General features: G+C 46.1%; 1 protein-coding gene across 2 annotated transcripts in view; it reads right to left on the reverse strand.

The window, feature by feature from the left end:
• Positions 1–1703: 1703 nt before the first annotated feature.
• The window catches only part of LOC129714143 (cytochrome P450 2C9-like), a 14585-nt gene continuing 1489 nt past the window's right edge, over positions 1704–14799 (reverse strand). For both annotated transcript variants that reach the window (XM_055663636.1, XM_055663635.1), the window contains 8 exons: positions 12754–12916; positions 10638–10787; positions 8825–8985; positions 8461–8637; positions 7519–7660; positions 6145–6332; positions 3382–3523; positions 1704–2135 (listed from right to left, as the gene is read on the reverse strand). In XM_055663636.1, the coding sequence (XP_055519611.1) occupies positions 1954–2135; positions 3382–3523; positions 6145–6332; positions 7519–7660; positions 8461–8637; positions 8825–8985; positions 10638–10787; positions 12754–12916 (1305 nt within the window). In that variant the 3' untranslated portion in view covers positions 1704–1953. The remainder of the gene's footprint in view (positions 2136–3381; positions 3524–6144; positions 6333–7518; positions 7661–8460; positions 8638–8824; positions 8986–10637; positions 10788–12753; positions 12917–14799) is intronic.

The raw sequence follows: 14799 nt of genomic DNA on the forward strand, positions 1-14799 counted from the left end.
TATTGCCAGCTGGAGATTCGTCTCCTGTTAAAGGCCCCTGTCCCACTTAGGAAACCTGAACGGAAACCTCTGGAGACTTTGTGCCCCACCCAAGGTTTCTGTGCGGTTCCCAGAGGTTGCAGGTGGTTGCCGGAGGTTGCAGGTAGTGGAAGCAGGTAGGGAGACTGACAAAAACCTCCGGGAACCGCACGGGAACCTTGGGTGGGGCGCAAAGTCTCCAGAGGTTTCCGTTCAAGTTTCCTAAGTGGGACAGGGGGCATTAGGATCTCCGGTGCTGGACAGGTGGAAGGGTAGAGGTGAGACCAAGAGCGATCCACTGGTCCTCCAGGTTGGAGGTCGAGCACAGGGCTAACAACCATGTCTCGTAAAACAAATATGTTACGGAAACAGCAACTGAGGGAATGAACAGGAGGGGAGGACCCTCGTTGCTGCCCTACAAGCCAGGAGTAAGTATAGAAGTTGGGTGGTCATGTTGCAGCGATAGAGGATGGTGGTGGGGCCACATTTAGAGTATTGTAGGTACACAAAAATGCTGGGGAAACTCAGCGGGTGCAGCAGCATCTATGGAGCAAAGGAAATAGGCAACGTTTCGGGCCGAAACCCTTCTTCAGACTGATGGGGGGAGGCGAGGAGAAGAAAGGAAAAAGGAGGAAGAGGAGGAACCCGAGGGCTGAGAAAGGGGAGGAGACAGCAAGGGCTAACAAAATTGGGAGAATTCAATGTTCATGCAAGCAGGATGCAGACTCCCCAAGCGGAATATGAGGTGCTGCTCCTCCAATTTCCGGTGTTGCTCGCTCTGGCCATGGAGGAGATCCAGGACAGAGAGGTCGGCTTGGGAATGGGAGGGGGAGTTGAAATGTTGAGTCGGGTTGGTTATTGCGGACCGAGCGGAGGTGTTCGGCTAAACGATCGCCCAACCTCCGCATAGTCTCCCCGATGTAGATCACCTGACATCTAGAGCAGCGGATGCAGTAGATGAAGTTGGAGGAGATACAGGTGAACCTCTGTCGCACCTGGAACGACTGCTTGGGTCCTTGAATGGAGTCGAGGGGGGAGGTAAAGGGACAGGTGTTGCATCTCTTGCGGTTTGTTTTTTTAGAGTATTGTGTTGAGTTTTGAGCACCATGTTACGGGAAAGATATCGAACTGGAAAGGGTGCAGAGAAGATGCTGGCACATGTTCACCGGCTTGAGTTACAGGGAGCGGTTAAACAGGTTAGGTCTCTATTCCTTGTAGCACAGGAGGATGAGATGAGATCTTATAGAGGTGTACAAAATCTTGAGAGGAATAGATTGGGAAAGAGACTGTGTGTTTGCCCAGAGTAGGGGAATCTTGAACCAGAGACACAGGTTTAAGGTGGGGGGTTTTAATAGGAACCTGAGGGGCAACCTATTTTGCACAAAGGGCACAAAAGTATTTTATTGTCACCAATTAAGGTACAGTGATCAATGTTGCTTAGTGAAGGATTGTGTATGGAAGAACTGCAGATACAGCGGGACTGGCAGCATCTCTGGAGAGAAGGATTAGGTGACGTTTCGGGTCGAGACCCTTCTTCAGACTATGAGACAGGGGAAAGGGAAACGAGAGATTTTTTTCACACAGAGAGTGGTGAATCTCTGGAACTCTCTGCCACAGAGGGTAGTTGAGGCACAGTTCATTGGCTATATTTAAGAGGGAGTTAGATGTGGCCCTAAGGGGAAGGGGATCAGGGGGTATGGAGAGAAGGCAGGTACGGGATACTGAGTTGGATGATCAGCCATGATCATATTGAATGGCGGTGCAGGCTCGAAGGGCCGAATGGCCTACTCCTGCACCTAATTTCTATGTTTCTATGAGAGATACAGACGATAATATGGTGAGATATGGAGAACAAATGACTGAAAGATATGCAAAAAAAGTAACAATGAATTCCTGACAGAAAATGCTTACACATTTCAAACTGTCCCAAATGACTTAGCGAGAAATAGCATGGAATTCATACGAGCGGGGTACAACCAGAAAACCACTTGTAACGGGCGAGGTGTCGATATCCTTGCGATCGATGACAGGCTCGATGACAAAGTTCTGCAGCAAAGTGGTCAAAAAAAGGAAAAGTTCCATGCGAGCCAAGGATTCCCCCAGGCACATTCTCTTGCCTGAAATAAAAACACCAAAATCTTTTGCTTAGTTTAGAGATATTGCACACAATACTACCCCGAACACACTGTGGACAATTTACAATTTTACCGAATTCACCTGGACCTGTACGTCTTTGGAGTGTGGGAGGAAAGCGGTGAAAACCCATTCAGGTCACGGGGAGAACGTGCAAACTCTGTACAGACAGCACCCGTGGCCAGGATCGAACCTGGGTCTCTGGCGCTACAAGGCAGCAATTCTACCGCTGTCACTGTGCTGCCCCTGTTTAGTTTAGAGATCCAGCGTGGAAACAGGCCCTTCGGATGACACGCACGCAAGCACCATCTGCAGTTTCTCGAGTCTCCATTTTATTGCTGTTTTCATAGTTTGCTCCACCATTCAATATGATCATGGCTGATCATCCAAAACAGTACCCCGTTCCTGCTTTCTCTCCATATCCCTTGATTCCATCAGCCCCAAGAGCTATATGTAACTCGCTTGAATACATCGAGTGAATTGGCCTCCACTGTCAAAGCCAAAGTCAACTTTATTCATCACAGACATGCAAAGCAAAGGTGCAGTGAAATGAATTTGCCAGCAGCGATACACTTAAAAAGAACACACAATACCCAAAAAAGTTCAACACAAACACCCACCACAGCTTTCTTCAGTGTAGTGGAAGGCAACAAAGTTCAGCCAGTCCTCCTTCTGTGGTAGAGAGTTTCAGAGGGAGTTTAGAAAGGTACGGGCCAAAAGCAGGGTGGAAGAGACTTCTTGGTCAGCATGGGAAAAGATCCTATAGCAAGCAAGATAGATCACTCATTCTAAATGCAATGGGCTGACGTGTAGTACGCAACAGAGCGGAACGTGGGCCTTTTTTTCATCCATTTCAGTAACCCGACCCGACTCGCAGTGTAATCAACGTTGTGGGGGAGCAGTTAATAAATTATAATTCTGAAAATGAAGAGAAGATTTTTCACAAATAACTTTGATTTTTACGAGGATGTTTCCGTAACCGGCTTCCGTCTCCGCACTAGTATCTTTGCTCCGCTACGGGATCTTCGGTGCGGAGACGGAAACCGGTTACGGAAATGGGGCCGAAAATCACCCACGAATCTGCCCATGACCGTACTAGGTCTTTTTCGTCGAGTGGACTATCTTGGGTCTTTGAGCATGGGCAAGTTGGGCTAAAGCACTCGTTTCCACGTTGTATGACTCTACACACAATGTGGTCACATAGGGAGAGAAGACGATAAAACATTTTACCTGCAGAAAAAGCCAGGAAGCTTTCACTCTTTTTGAAGCATCCCTTTTCATCAAGAAAATGACTTGGATTAAACGATTCCGGCGTCTCCCAATGGCCGGCTTCTTTCAAGACGGAGGAAAGAACCGGGATCACATAAATGCCCTGAGTATAGAAACAAATTAAGACAAGGTAATGAGCAAAATATAAGAGTTGAACAGTGTACACTGTGATACAATATGGTGTAGTAATGACAGATCATGATATACATGGCAAGATCGATTTATAGCACTGTTTCATATGATATTGATTCTAGGAGGCCAGAATGTTCTACGTTCAATCACCGGCCTGGACTGAAACACAATCTTCTAGGAACAGGAATGGAGATGGTAAATTACTGCCCTTGGCTAATATAATGAAGGAAATATCAGCATCCTGGAAAATCTATAGTTTAAGAAGGAACTGCAGATGCTGGAAAATCGAAGGTACACAAAAATGCTGGAGAAACTCAGCGGGTGCAGCAGCATCTGTGGAGCGAAGGAAATAGGCAACGTTTTGAGATTTAGTTTAGTTTAGGGATACAACGCAGAAGCAGGGCCTTCATCCCACCTCACCCATCAGAAGTGTGCAGGAAGGAACTGCAGATGCTGTTTTTTAACCGAAGATAGACACAAACATCTGGGGTAACTCAGCGGGTCAGGCAGCATCTCTGGAGAAAAGAAATAGGTGATGTTTCGGGTCAAGATCCTTCTTCATAGCAAAAGGATTTGAGTATAGGAGCAGGGAGGTTCTACTGCAGTTGTACAGGGTCTTGGTGAGACCACACCTGGAGTATTGCGTACAGTTTTGGGCTCCTAATCTGAGGAAGGACATTCTTGCCATAGAGAGAGTACAGAGAAGGTTCACCAGACTGATTGCTGGGATGGCAGGACTTTCATATGAAGAAAGACTGGATAGACTCGGCTTGTACACGCTAGAATTTAGAAGAATGTATGCCCATCCCATACATATTGTAGAGCTTTCAGAACTGGAGGGCTTAGACAAGGTAGACTGAAGCCACTGTTAGAAGATTTAGAAGATTGAGGGGGGATCTAATAGAAACTTATAAAATTCTTAAGGGGTTGGACAGGCTAGATGCAGGAAGATTGTTCCCGATGTTGGGGAAGTCCAGTACAAGGGGTCACAGTTTAAGGATAAGGGGGAAATCTTTTAGGACCGAGATGAGAAAAACATTTTTCACACAGAGAGTGGTGAATCTGTGGAATTCTCTGTCACAGAGGGTAGTTGAGGCCACAGTTCATTAGCTATATTTAAGAGGGAGTTAGATTTGGCCCTTGTGGCTAAAGGGACCAGAGGGTATGGAGAGAAGGCAGGTACAGGATACTGAGTTGGATGATCAGCCATGATAATATTGAATGGCAGTGCAGGCTCGAAGGGCCGAATGGCCTATTCCTGCACCTATTTTCTATGTTCAGACGGAGTCAGGGGAAAGGGAGATATAGGCGGTGATATAGAGAGATGTAGAACAAATGAACAAAAGATATGCAAAAAAAAGTACAAAGGTGGAGCCCACAATAGTTCATTGTTGGCTGTGGGCTGAGCAATAACGAGTTATGCAGGCAATGAAACTCAACGGGACAACAATGAAACTAGTATAACGACTCAGGTGGCGAAGGGACAGAGAGAGGAGGGTTGCAAAGGTTACCTGAAGTTAGAGAAATCAATTCGAATCGCTGGGGTGTAAGCTGTCCAAGCGAAATATGAGGTGCTGTTCCTCCAATTTGCGTTTGGACTCACTCCGACAGTGGAGGAGTTAGGCACTGATTTCACTGTGTTTTCTGGGCCACAGAATGGGCTGACAACATTCTCACCATAGCAATGGTTTTATACATTCTGGTTTGATGTTATGAATGAATGAATGGAGTTTATTGGCCAAATATGTTCACATACAAGGAATTTGCCTTGGTGCTCCGCCCGCAAGTAACAACACAACATTACAGTGTTAAGAATAAGTGTTAACATTAAGAATAAAACATAAAAAACTTAAGAATAAAACTTTATAGTTTAAACATATGAATGAAATAAAATGCCAGAGCAAAAAGAGGCCATTTATAAGCAAAATACAAATACAAAAGTCATGATATACAATAGACAATAGGTGCAGTAGGCCATTCGGCCCTTCGAGCCAGCATCGCCATTCCATGTCTTCATGGCTGATCATCCCCAATCAGTACCCCATTCCTGCCTTCTCCCCATATCATATAACCATATAACCATATAACAATTACAGCACGGAAACAGGCCATCTCGACCCTTCTAGTCCGTGCCGAACACATAACCTCCCCTAGTCCCATCTACCTGCGCTCAGACCATAACCCTGCATTCCCTTCCCATCCATATAACTATCCAATTTATTTTTAAATGATAAAAACGAACCTGCCTCCACCACATTCACTGGAAGCTCATTCCACACAGCTACCTCTCTCTGAGTAAAGAAGTTCCCCCTCATGTTACCCCTAAACTTCAGCCTTAATTCTCAAGTCAAAATCCCCTGACTCATATCCCCTGACTCCGCTATCTTTAAGAGCCCTATCTAGCTCTCTTTTGAAAGTATCCCGCCTCCACCGCCCTCTGAGGCAGAGAATTCCACAGACTCACAACTCTCTGTGAGAAAAAGTGTTTCCTCGTCTCTGTTCTATACGGCTTACCCCTTATTCTTAAACTGTGTGTGTGTGTGTGGCCCCTGGTTCTGGACTCCACCAACATGATAAAGGTTTGATGCTAACCTTGGGTATCAAGTATTCTCTGAATCGTACATCACTCATTGCCATGTGTGGAATACTCATGGGGGCGATGTCAATGTAACGTTGCACCTCGTGAATGACCGCATCAGTGTAAGGCATCTTTGCCCGATCTTCCGCCTTAGGACTTCGATTCGGTCCAATAACGTCATCGATTTCACCGTGAATTGTCTCTGGGGGAGCACAATAAACAAAGTGTCATTTCTTTCAACAGACGTAGCCTGTACACGTTTTCTAACTTAGATGTTGGTCACCATTAACATCTGACTATAAACACACAAAACTGGAGTAACTCAGCGGGACAGGCAACATCTTTGGAGAGAAGGAATGGGTGACGTTTCAGGTCGAGACCCTTCTTCGGCCTACAGAAATAATTGTGTTTTGCTTGCATCTCTAGGAAGGTGAGAGTATCACTTTGAGAATCTAGAAATGCTAAAGAGGACTTAGGTTATTTTTCATTTATGTTTAAGAGGGAACTACAGATGCTGGAAAATCGGAGGTAGACAAAAATGCTGGAGAAACTCAGCGGGTGAGTCAGCATCTATAGAGCGAAGGAAATAGGCAACGTTTCGGGTCGAAACCCTTCTTCAGACTGATGTGAGGGTGGTGGGGGGGGGGGGGAGAAAGGAAGAGGAGGAGGAGAGAGGGCTGAGGGAGAGCTGAGAAGGGGAGGACACAGCAAGGGCTACCAGAAATTGGAGAAGTCAATGTTTATGCCGCTAGGGTGCAGACTGCCCAAGCAGAATATGAGGTGCTGCTCCTCCAGTTTCCAGTGGTGCTCACTCTGGCCATGGAGGAGGCCCATTTAGTTTGCATGTTGTACAAGATTCAAAAGGGGGATGGTGGGCATAACTGCAGATAGATACATAACATACTCAACAGTAAGGGGGACAAGAAAGAGAACTGATATGCAAATAGAAATCCCATTCACTAGGACAGATATTTATAAGAACTCATACTTAGTAAGAACCTTAAGGGAATGGAAAAAACTAGACAATGTTATAGTCAAATCATCTTCACTAGACAGTTTTAAATTGACACAAACAGCATGTTATAGTGTGCACAACACATCCAATATGCAGAGTACTGCCCAGCTGACTACAGGTTCAGAAGGTTAGAGATACAGCGCGGAAACAGAAAATGTATTCTATTTTACATTTTCCTTGATCACCATCTTTGTTGATGTCTCGTTTTCACACCTTACCCTTCCTTATCCATCTATCTCCCTCCCCCCGGTGTCAGTCTGGAGAAGGGTCTCGAGCTGTAACGTCACCCATTCCTTCTCTCCAGAGATGCTGCCTGTCCCGCTGAGTTACTCCAGCATTTTGGCCATGGGCTTTCTGCAGTAACAAAGCATACCTTGGATTTCTGGATACTTGGCCAGGATCTGGATGGACCAGTGCAGTGTCGTGCTGGTTGTTTCAGTTCCAGCCAAAAATAAATTCAGTGTCGTAAGCAACAAGTTTTCTTGATTGAATTCTGAGTTAAGCTCATTTTTTTCCTGAATGAAAGCAAACATTTCAGACAATATTAGATTTTTCATAAACTTATGTCCTTGTATTTAGTTTTTTAGTTTAAAGCAGTCTTCAGGCAATGTTAGATTTTTCTTAAAACTTTTGTCTTAATGTTTAGTTTTTTTAGTTTTTAGTTTCGAGACAGACTGTGTGCAAACAGGCCCTTCGGCCCAGCGAGTCCGTACCGACCAGCGATCCCCACACATTAACACTATCCTACGCACACTAGGGAACAATTTTTACATTTAGGCAAATCCAATTGACCTACAAACATGTACGTCTTCGGAGACCGAAGATCTCGGAGAAAACCCACGGGGAGAACATGCAAACTCCGCACAGACAAACACTGGTAGTAAAGATCAAACCCAGGACTCTGGTGCTGTAAGGCAGCATCTACCGCTGTGCCACCGTGCCATGTTGGTCAACATAGTCTGTTTGGGCTAAAGGGTCTGTTTCTAAGCTGTACAACTATGTGACTCTAAATGCCCAATTTACCAGTTCAGTACAAAACTCCAGTGAACAAGGTCCACTAGTTGCACACAAAAAGGTGGAGTAACTCAGCGGGACAGGCAGCATCTCTGGAGAGAAGGAACGGGTTGAGACCCTTTTTCAGACTGAATCTGAAGAAGGGTCTCAACCCGAAACGTCACCATTCCTTCTCTCCAGAGATGCTGCCTGTCCCGCTGAGTTACTCCACCTTTTTGTGTCTACCTTCGGTTTTAAACCAGCATCTGCAGTTCCTTCCAACTCAAGAGTTGGAAGAATGAATGCAATACGGTGTCATTACCTCATCCATCTTGTTGAGAAACGTGTCAATGTAATCCCTGGGGAAATCCTTCTGGTGGACCTCTTTGTGACTTTGAATAGTTTTGCTCAGAAAACTTTTTATACTTGTAATGTTTTGGAAGAACTTCTGGTGAGGTCCGGGCAGAAAATTCATGATCCTCGGGAAGTTATTGTACAACTGCAAAACAGATACAGTGATCAGTCACAAGCAAGGTAGTGTGTCTGAATATATTTGATGCCTAGTAGGATTATACGCACTCTTAAATGGCCCGACCCCTTATTCCTAAACTGTGTGTGACCCCTGGTTCTGGACTTCCGTCAGCTTCAGTTAAAGCATGGTCCTTACAATGAAACAAGATCCATACCTGTGCCCAGGGACTACTTAAAACACGGATAACTTGTGCGATCATCCCCATCCGCTTGAGAAAGCTCTGATCTTCATAATCGAATCGTTCCCCAAAGGCGATGGAACAGATGATGTTCGATGTTGCACACCTCAGTGGGAAATCTGCCTTAAATGGGCCACCTAGTCCAAATAGAGTCAAGTCAAGTCACATTTATTTCTATAGCACATTTAAAAAACAACTCTCGTTGGCCAAAGTGCTTTACATTTGTTATAAGACTAGTATAGACAAACAAGCTACATACATATATACATGTAGCCCTCACTCAGTGGACGTCAGGAAAGGCTTGGGAGTATAGATATGATTTTAGTCTTGACTTAAAGGAGTCGATGGAGGGGGCAGTTTGTTCTGATGGGAAGGGGGATGCTATTCCACAGTCTAGGAGCTGCAACCGCAAAGGCACGATCGCCCCTGAGCTTATGCCTAGACCGCGGGATATTCAGCAGCCCCAAGCCGGCCGATCTGTGAGACCTGGAGGTGGAGTGGTGGGTGAGAAGACTTTCAATGTAGGTGGGGGCAAGCCCATTGAGGGCTTTGTAGACATAGAGGAGGGTCTTGAAATGTATACGGAACCGCACAGGGAGCCAGTGGTTAGGAGAGCACACAATGTTAAAATGCCAATCGCTATCAAATATCAAATACCAGAGGGCGCAGCTTTATGGTGAGGGGGTCAATGTTTAAAGGAAATATGTGGGGACAAGATTTGTTTGGTGGTGAATGGCTGGACCATGCTGCTGTGCTGGTGGTTAAAGCAGATATGATAGTGGTATTTAAGAGACTTTTGCATAGGCATGTGGACAAGCAATACAATACAATACCATTTCTCGTCATTTGAACCTCAAAAGAAGTTCAAACGAAATTTGGTTTCTGCAGTCAAACAACAAGAAAAGAACCAAGACACACACTTAACACAATTTACACAAACATAACACAGTGAATCTCCTCCTCACTGTGATGGAAGGCAAAGTCTTGTCGATGTTAAAGCCCCCGGCAGGCGATGGTAAGTCCCGCGGTCGATAAAGCCGCGCCGGGCGATGTAATGCCCCCGTCCCACTTAGGAAACCTGAACGGAAACCTCTGGAGACTTTACGCCCCACCCAAGGTTTCCGTGCGGTTCCCGGAGGTTGCAGGTGGTTGCAGGTAGTGGAAGCAGGTAGGGAGACTGACAAAAACCTCTGGGAACCGCACGGAAACCTTGGGTGGGGCTCAAAGTCTCCAGAGGTTTCCGTTCAGGCTTCCTAAGTGGGACAGGGGCATAAGGCCCAGCTCCAGGTCATTTTCAACCCCGCAATTCGGGTGTGAGAAGTTGCCATTGTGAGAGCTCCGAAAAGCGGTCTCATAGAAACATAGAAACATAGAAATTAGGTGCAGGAGTAGGCCATTCGGCCCTTCGAGCCTGCACCGCCATTCAATATGATCATGGCTGATCATCCAACTCAGTAGCCTGTACCTGCCTTCTCTCCATACCCCCTGATCCCTTTAGCCACAAGGGCCACATCTAACTCCCTCTTAAATATAGCCAATGAACTGACCTCAACTACCCTCTGTGGCAGAGAGTTCCAGAGATTCACCACTCTCTGTGTGAAAAAAGTTCTTCTCATCTCGGTTTTAAAGGATTTCCCCCTTATCCTTAAGCTGTGACCCCTTGTCCTGGACTTCCCTAACATCGGGAACATCTCCCACCAGCTATGTAAGAAATCTGTAATTAAATTGTCGCTTAATATTATTTGGATACATGCTTCTAATAAAAATATGATATATTTTTTTTTAAAACCTTTTTTATTCCTGAAGCTTGTAACCAGGAACTGAGCTTCCTCCTGGATTCTCTCCTCGATACTCTTTTTCCCCATTCCATAATCCCTCAAGGTGCTGAGAGTGAATCTTCGAAGCTGTTTCCATCTCTCCCCACTGCTGAAGGCAACTCCTGCAAGAGAGATGTGGAAGAAAGTTGTCAAGTCAAGCCACTTTTATTTCTATAGCACATTTAAAAAACAACTCTCGTTGCCCAAAGTGCTTTACATTGGTGGAGGTACTAACGTTATACAACAGTGGTTCATAGATTAAGTACATACATAAATACATACATATAGCCCTCGCTCAGAGGCTTGGGAGTAGAGATGAGTTTTAAGTCTCGCCTTAAAGGAGTCGATGGAGGGGGCAGTTCTGATGGGAAGGGGGATGCTGTTCCACAGTCTAGGAGCTGCAACCGCAAAGGCTCGGTCGCCCCAGAGCTTATGCCTAGACCACGGGATGTTCAGTAACCCTAAGTCGGCCGTTCTGAGTGAACTGCAGATGCTGGTTTAAACCAAAGACAGACACAATAAAGCTGGAGTAACTCAGCGGGTCAGTGGAGTAAAGCAACAGGTGACGTTTCGAGTCGAGACCCTACTTCAGACTCACGCAGGAGGCAGTCAGTGGGAATTTGGAACACTCCAAGCCGAATCAGTTCTTAAATTAAAATCTCAGGCTGATAATTGTTTAGTGTGTGTAAGATGGTGTCAGTGTGCGGGGATCGCTGGTCGGCGCGGACTCGGTGGGCTTAAGGGCCTGTTTCCGCGCTGTATCTCTAACTAAACTAAACTAAACCATCCTGTCTTGGAAATATATTGATATAATTTGTTTAAGAAGGAACTGCAGATGCTGGAAAATCGAAGGTGGACAAAGGTGCTGGAGAAACTCAGCGGGTGCAGCAGCATCTGTGGAGCGATGGAAGTAGGCAACATTTTGGGAACCGTTTTAGGAAATAGGCAACGTTTCGGGCCAAAACCCTTTCGGGTTTCGGCTCGAAACGTTGCCTATTTCCTTTGCTCCATAGATGCTGCTGCACCCGCTGAGTTTCTCCAGCACTTTTGTCTACCTTCTATTGAAGTTATTTATTCATCACTGTATTGAAATCCTTGATTCCCCGTCACTCCAATTCCACATGAGAGTATCTGCAGCACAAGGTAGTGTCTCAACACCACCTTCCCAAAAGCAATTGTGCTTCTTGGGCAGCACAGTGGCGCAACAGGCAGAGCCCCTGCCTCACAGCAGCAGAGACTCTGGTTCGATCCCGACCTCGGATGCCGTCTGTGTGCGGAGTTTGCACGTTCTCCCCTGGGACCGCGTGGGTTTTCTCCGGGTGCTCCAGTTTCCTCCCACACCCAAAATACACGCGGGTTTATAGGTTAATTGGCTTCTGTAAATTGCAGGGAGTTCAAGTTCAAGTTGAAGTGAGTTTATAGTCATGTGTACCTGATAGGACAATGAAATTCTTGCTTTGCTTCAGCACAACAGAACATAGTAGGCATTGACTACAAAACAGATCAGCGTGTCCATATACCATAATATAAATATATACACACATGAATAAATAAACTGATAGAGTGCAAATAACAGATAATGGGTTATTAATAATCAGAGTTTTGTCTGAACCAGGTTTAATAGTCTGATGGCTGTGGGGAAGTAGCTATTCCTGAACCTGGACGTTGCAGTCTTCAGGCTCCTGTACCTTCTACCAGTTGATGTATAGTGGGATAACATAGAACTAATGTGAATGGACTAAATACTGGGGTAACTCAGTGGGACAGGCAGCATTTGTGTCTGTGGAATTCACTGCTTCAGAGGGCAGTGGAGGCAGGTTCTCTGGATGCTTTCAAGAGAGAGCTAGATAGGGCTCTTAAAAATAGCGGAGTCAGGGGATATGGGGAGAAGGCAGGAACGGGGTACTGATTGGGGATGATCAGCCATGATCACATTGAATGGCGGTGCTGGCTCGAAGGGCCAAATGGCCTCTACTCCTGCACCTATCGTCTATTGTCTATCTCGAGAGAGACAGAGAGAGATAGGTTGACCTTTTAGGACCGGCTACAATTACACAAAGGATAATTTAAAATAGGTTCTTATCTTACCGTAGCCGTTTGAGATTCGTTCGAGGATGGGGAAGAGGTATCGGCCACTGAAGTCATGTCCATGGGTGACCAAGACTTCCCTCACTGCCTCAGTACCACACACCACCACTGCCGGGTAGCCGCTGAACCAGAAGGTGAACACAGGCCCATACTGCTCACTCAGCTAGGACAACACAAGGGGCACAGACTCACACAGGGTAGAAACAGGCCCTCCAGCCCAACTTATGATCCATAGAAACATAGACAATAGGTGCCGGCGTAGGCCATTCGGCCCTTCCAGCCAGCACCACCATTCAAGATGATCATGGCTGATTGTCCAAAATCATCTTAGATGATCATGGCTGATCATGGCTGATCAACTCAGTATCCCGTACCTGCCTTCTCTCCATACCCCCTGATCCCCTTAGCCACAAGGGCCACCTCTAACTCCCTCTTAAATATAGCCAATGAACTGGCCTCAACTACCCTCTGTGGCAGAGAGTTCCAGAGATTCACCACTCTCTGTGTGAAAAGGTGTTTCCTCGTCTCCGTTCTAAATGGCCTACTCCTTATTCTTTTGTAAGTTTCTATAAGATCCCCTCTCAATCTCCTAAATTCTAGAGAGTATAAACCAAGTCTATCCAGTCTTTCTTCATAAGACAGTCCTGACATCCCAGGAATCAGTCTGGTGAACCGTCTCTGCACTCCCTCTATGGCAATAATGTCCTTGAATGGTGGTGCTGGGTCGAAGGGCTGAATGGCCTACGCCGGCTCCTATTGTCGATTTCCCCCCATATCCCTTGATTCCATTAGCCCTAAGAACTAAATCTAACTCAGTACGATACAACTTTATTTACCCTCGAGGGAAATTAGTCTGCCAACAGACAAAATATAGTTACAAGGCATTGAGAGTTTCATGTATATTATTATGATAATAATGTAATTAAACTGACCAGTTCAATTCAATTCAACTTTAATGTCATCGCACAAATACAAGTATGAGTACGAAATGCAGTTTTGCGTCAGTCTGTAGTAGTTGTACATAAAGAAATAAAACAAAATAGAAAGAGAGAAGATACAGAATAATCAAAAAATACAGAATAATTAAACAATGGGGACGGAGAGACTGGAGAAATCTATCGGCGGGACTCCGAGTTCAGCAGTGTGATTGTGTTGTTATAGAAGCTTTTCCTCATCCTGCTGGTACGTGACCTGAGGCTCCTGTACCGCCTCCCTGATGGGAGGAGGGCAAACAGTCCATGGTTGGGGTGTGAGGGGTCTTTGATGATCTTCCCAGCCCGTCTCAGACACCGTTTTCGGTGGAGGGCATCCATGGCAGGGAGCGGGGCACCGATGATGTGCTGCGCGGTTTTCACCACCCGTTGTAGTGCCTTCCTGTCCGCTACGGTGCAACTGCTGTACCATACCGTGAAGCAGGTGGTCAGGATACTCTGTATAGTACAGCGGTAAAAGTTGGTCAGGATCCGGGGGGGACAGGTGGGCTTTCTTGAGCCTCCTAAGGAAGTAAAGGCGCTGCTGTGCCTTTTTGATCAGCTTGGAGGTGTTGAGGGACCAGGACAAATCCTCCGAGATGTGTACTCCGAGGAATTTATAGCTGGAGACGGTTATGGGGAGAAGGCAGGAGAATGGGGTTATGAGGCCACGATTCAATGGCAGAGTGGCCTCAATGGGCCGAATGGCCTAATTCCACTCCTATAATATGTGAACTTGTAAGATCTTAGCAGCCCTGTGCCCTATGACTAGTGTAGCTGGGACATGTTGGCCAATGTGGGCATGTTCTGCGTAAGGGTCTGTTGCAACACTCCATGACTTGGCAAAACAGATTTGTCATCCACAACTCAGGGATGTCACCGGACAAACAAAGATCACAGGCTCATCGGGTCATAGGAGCAGAATTAGGCCATTCAGCCCATCAGGTCTACACCACCATTCAATCATGGCTGATCTATCTCTCCCTCCTAACCCCATTCTCCTGCCTTCTCCCCATAGTCGCCCCAGACACCCAAACTGATCAATAATCTATCTCCAAGGTAGACAAAAATGCTG

The sequence above is a fragment of the Leucoraja erinacea genome, chromosome 38, assembly GCF_028641065.1.
Source record: "Leucoraja erinacea ecotype New England chromosome 38, Leri_hhj_1, whole genome shotgun sequence".
Classification (NCBI taxonomy): Eukaryota; Metazoa; Chordata; class Chondrichthyes; order Rajiformes; family Rajidae; genus Leucoraja; species Leucoraja erinaceus.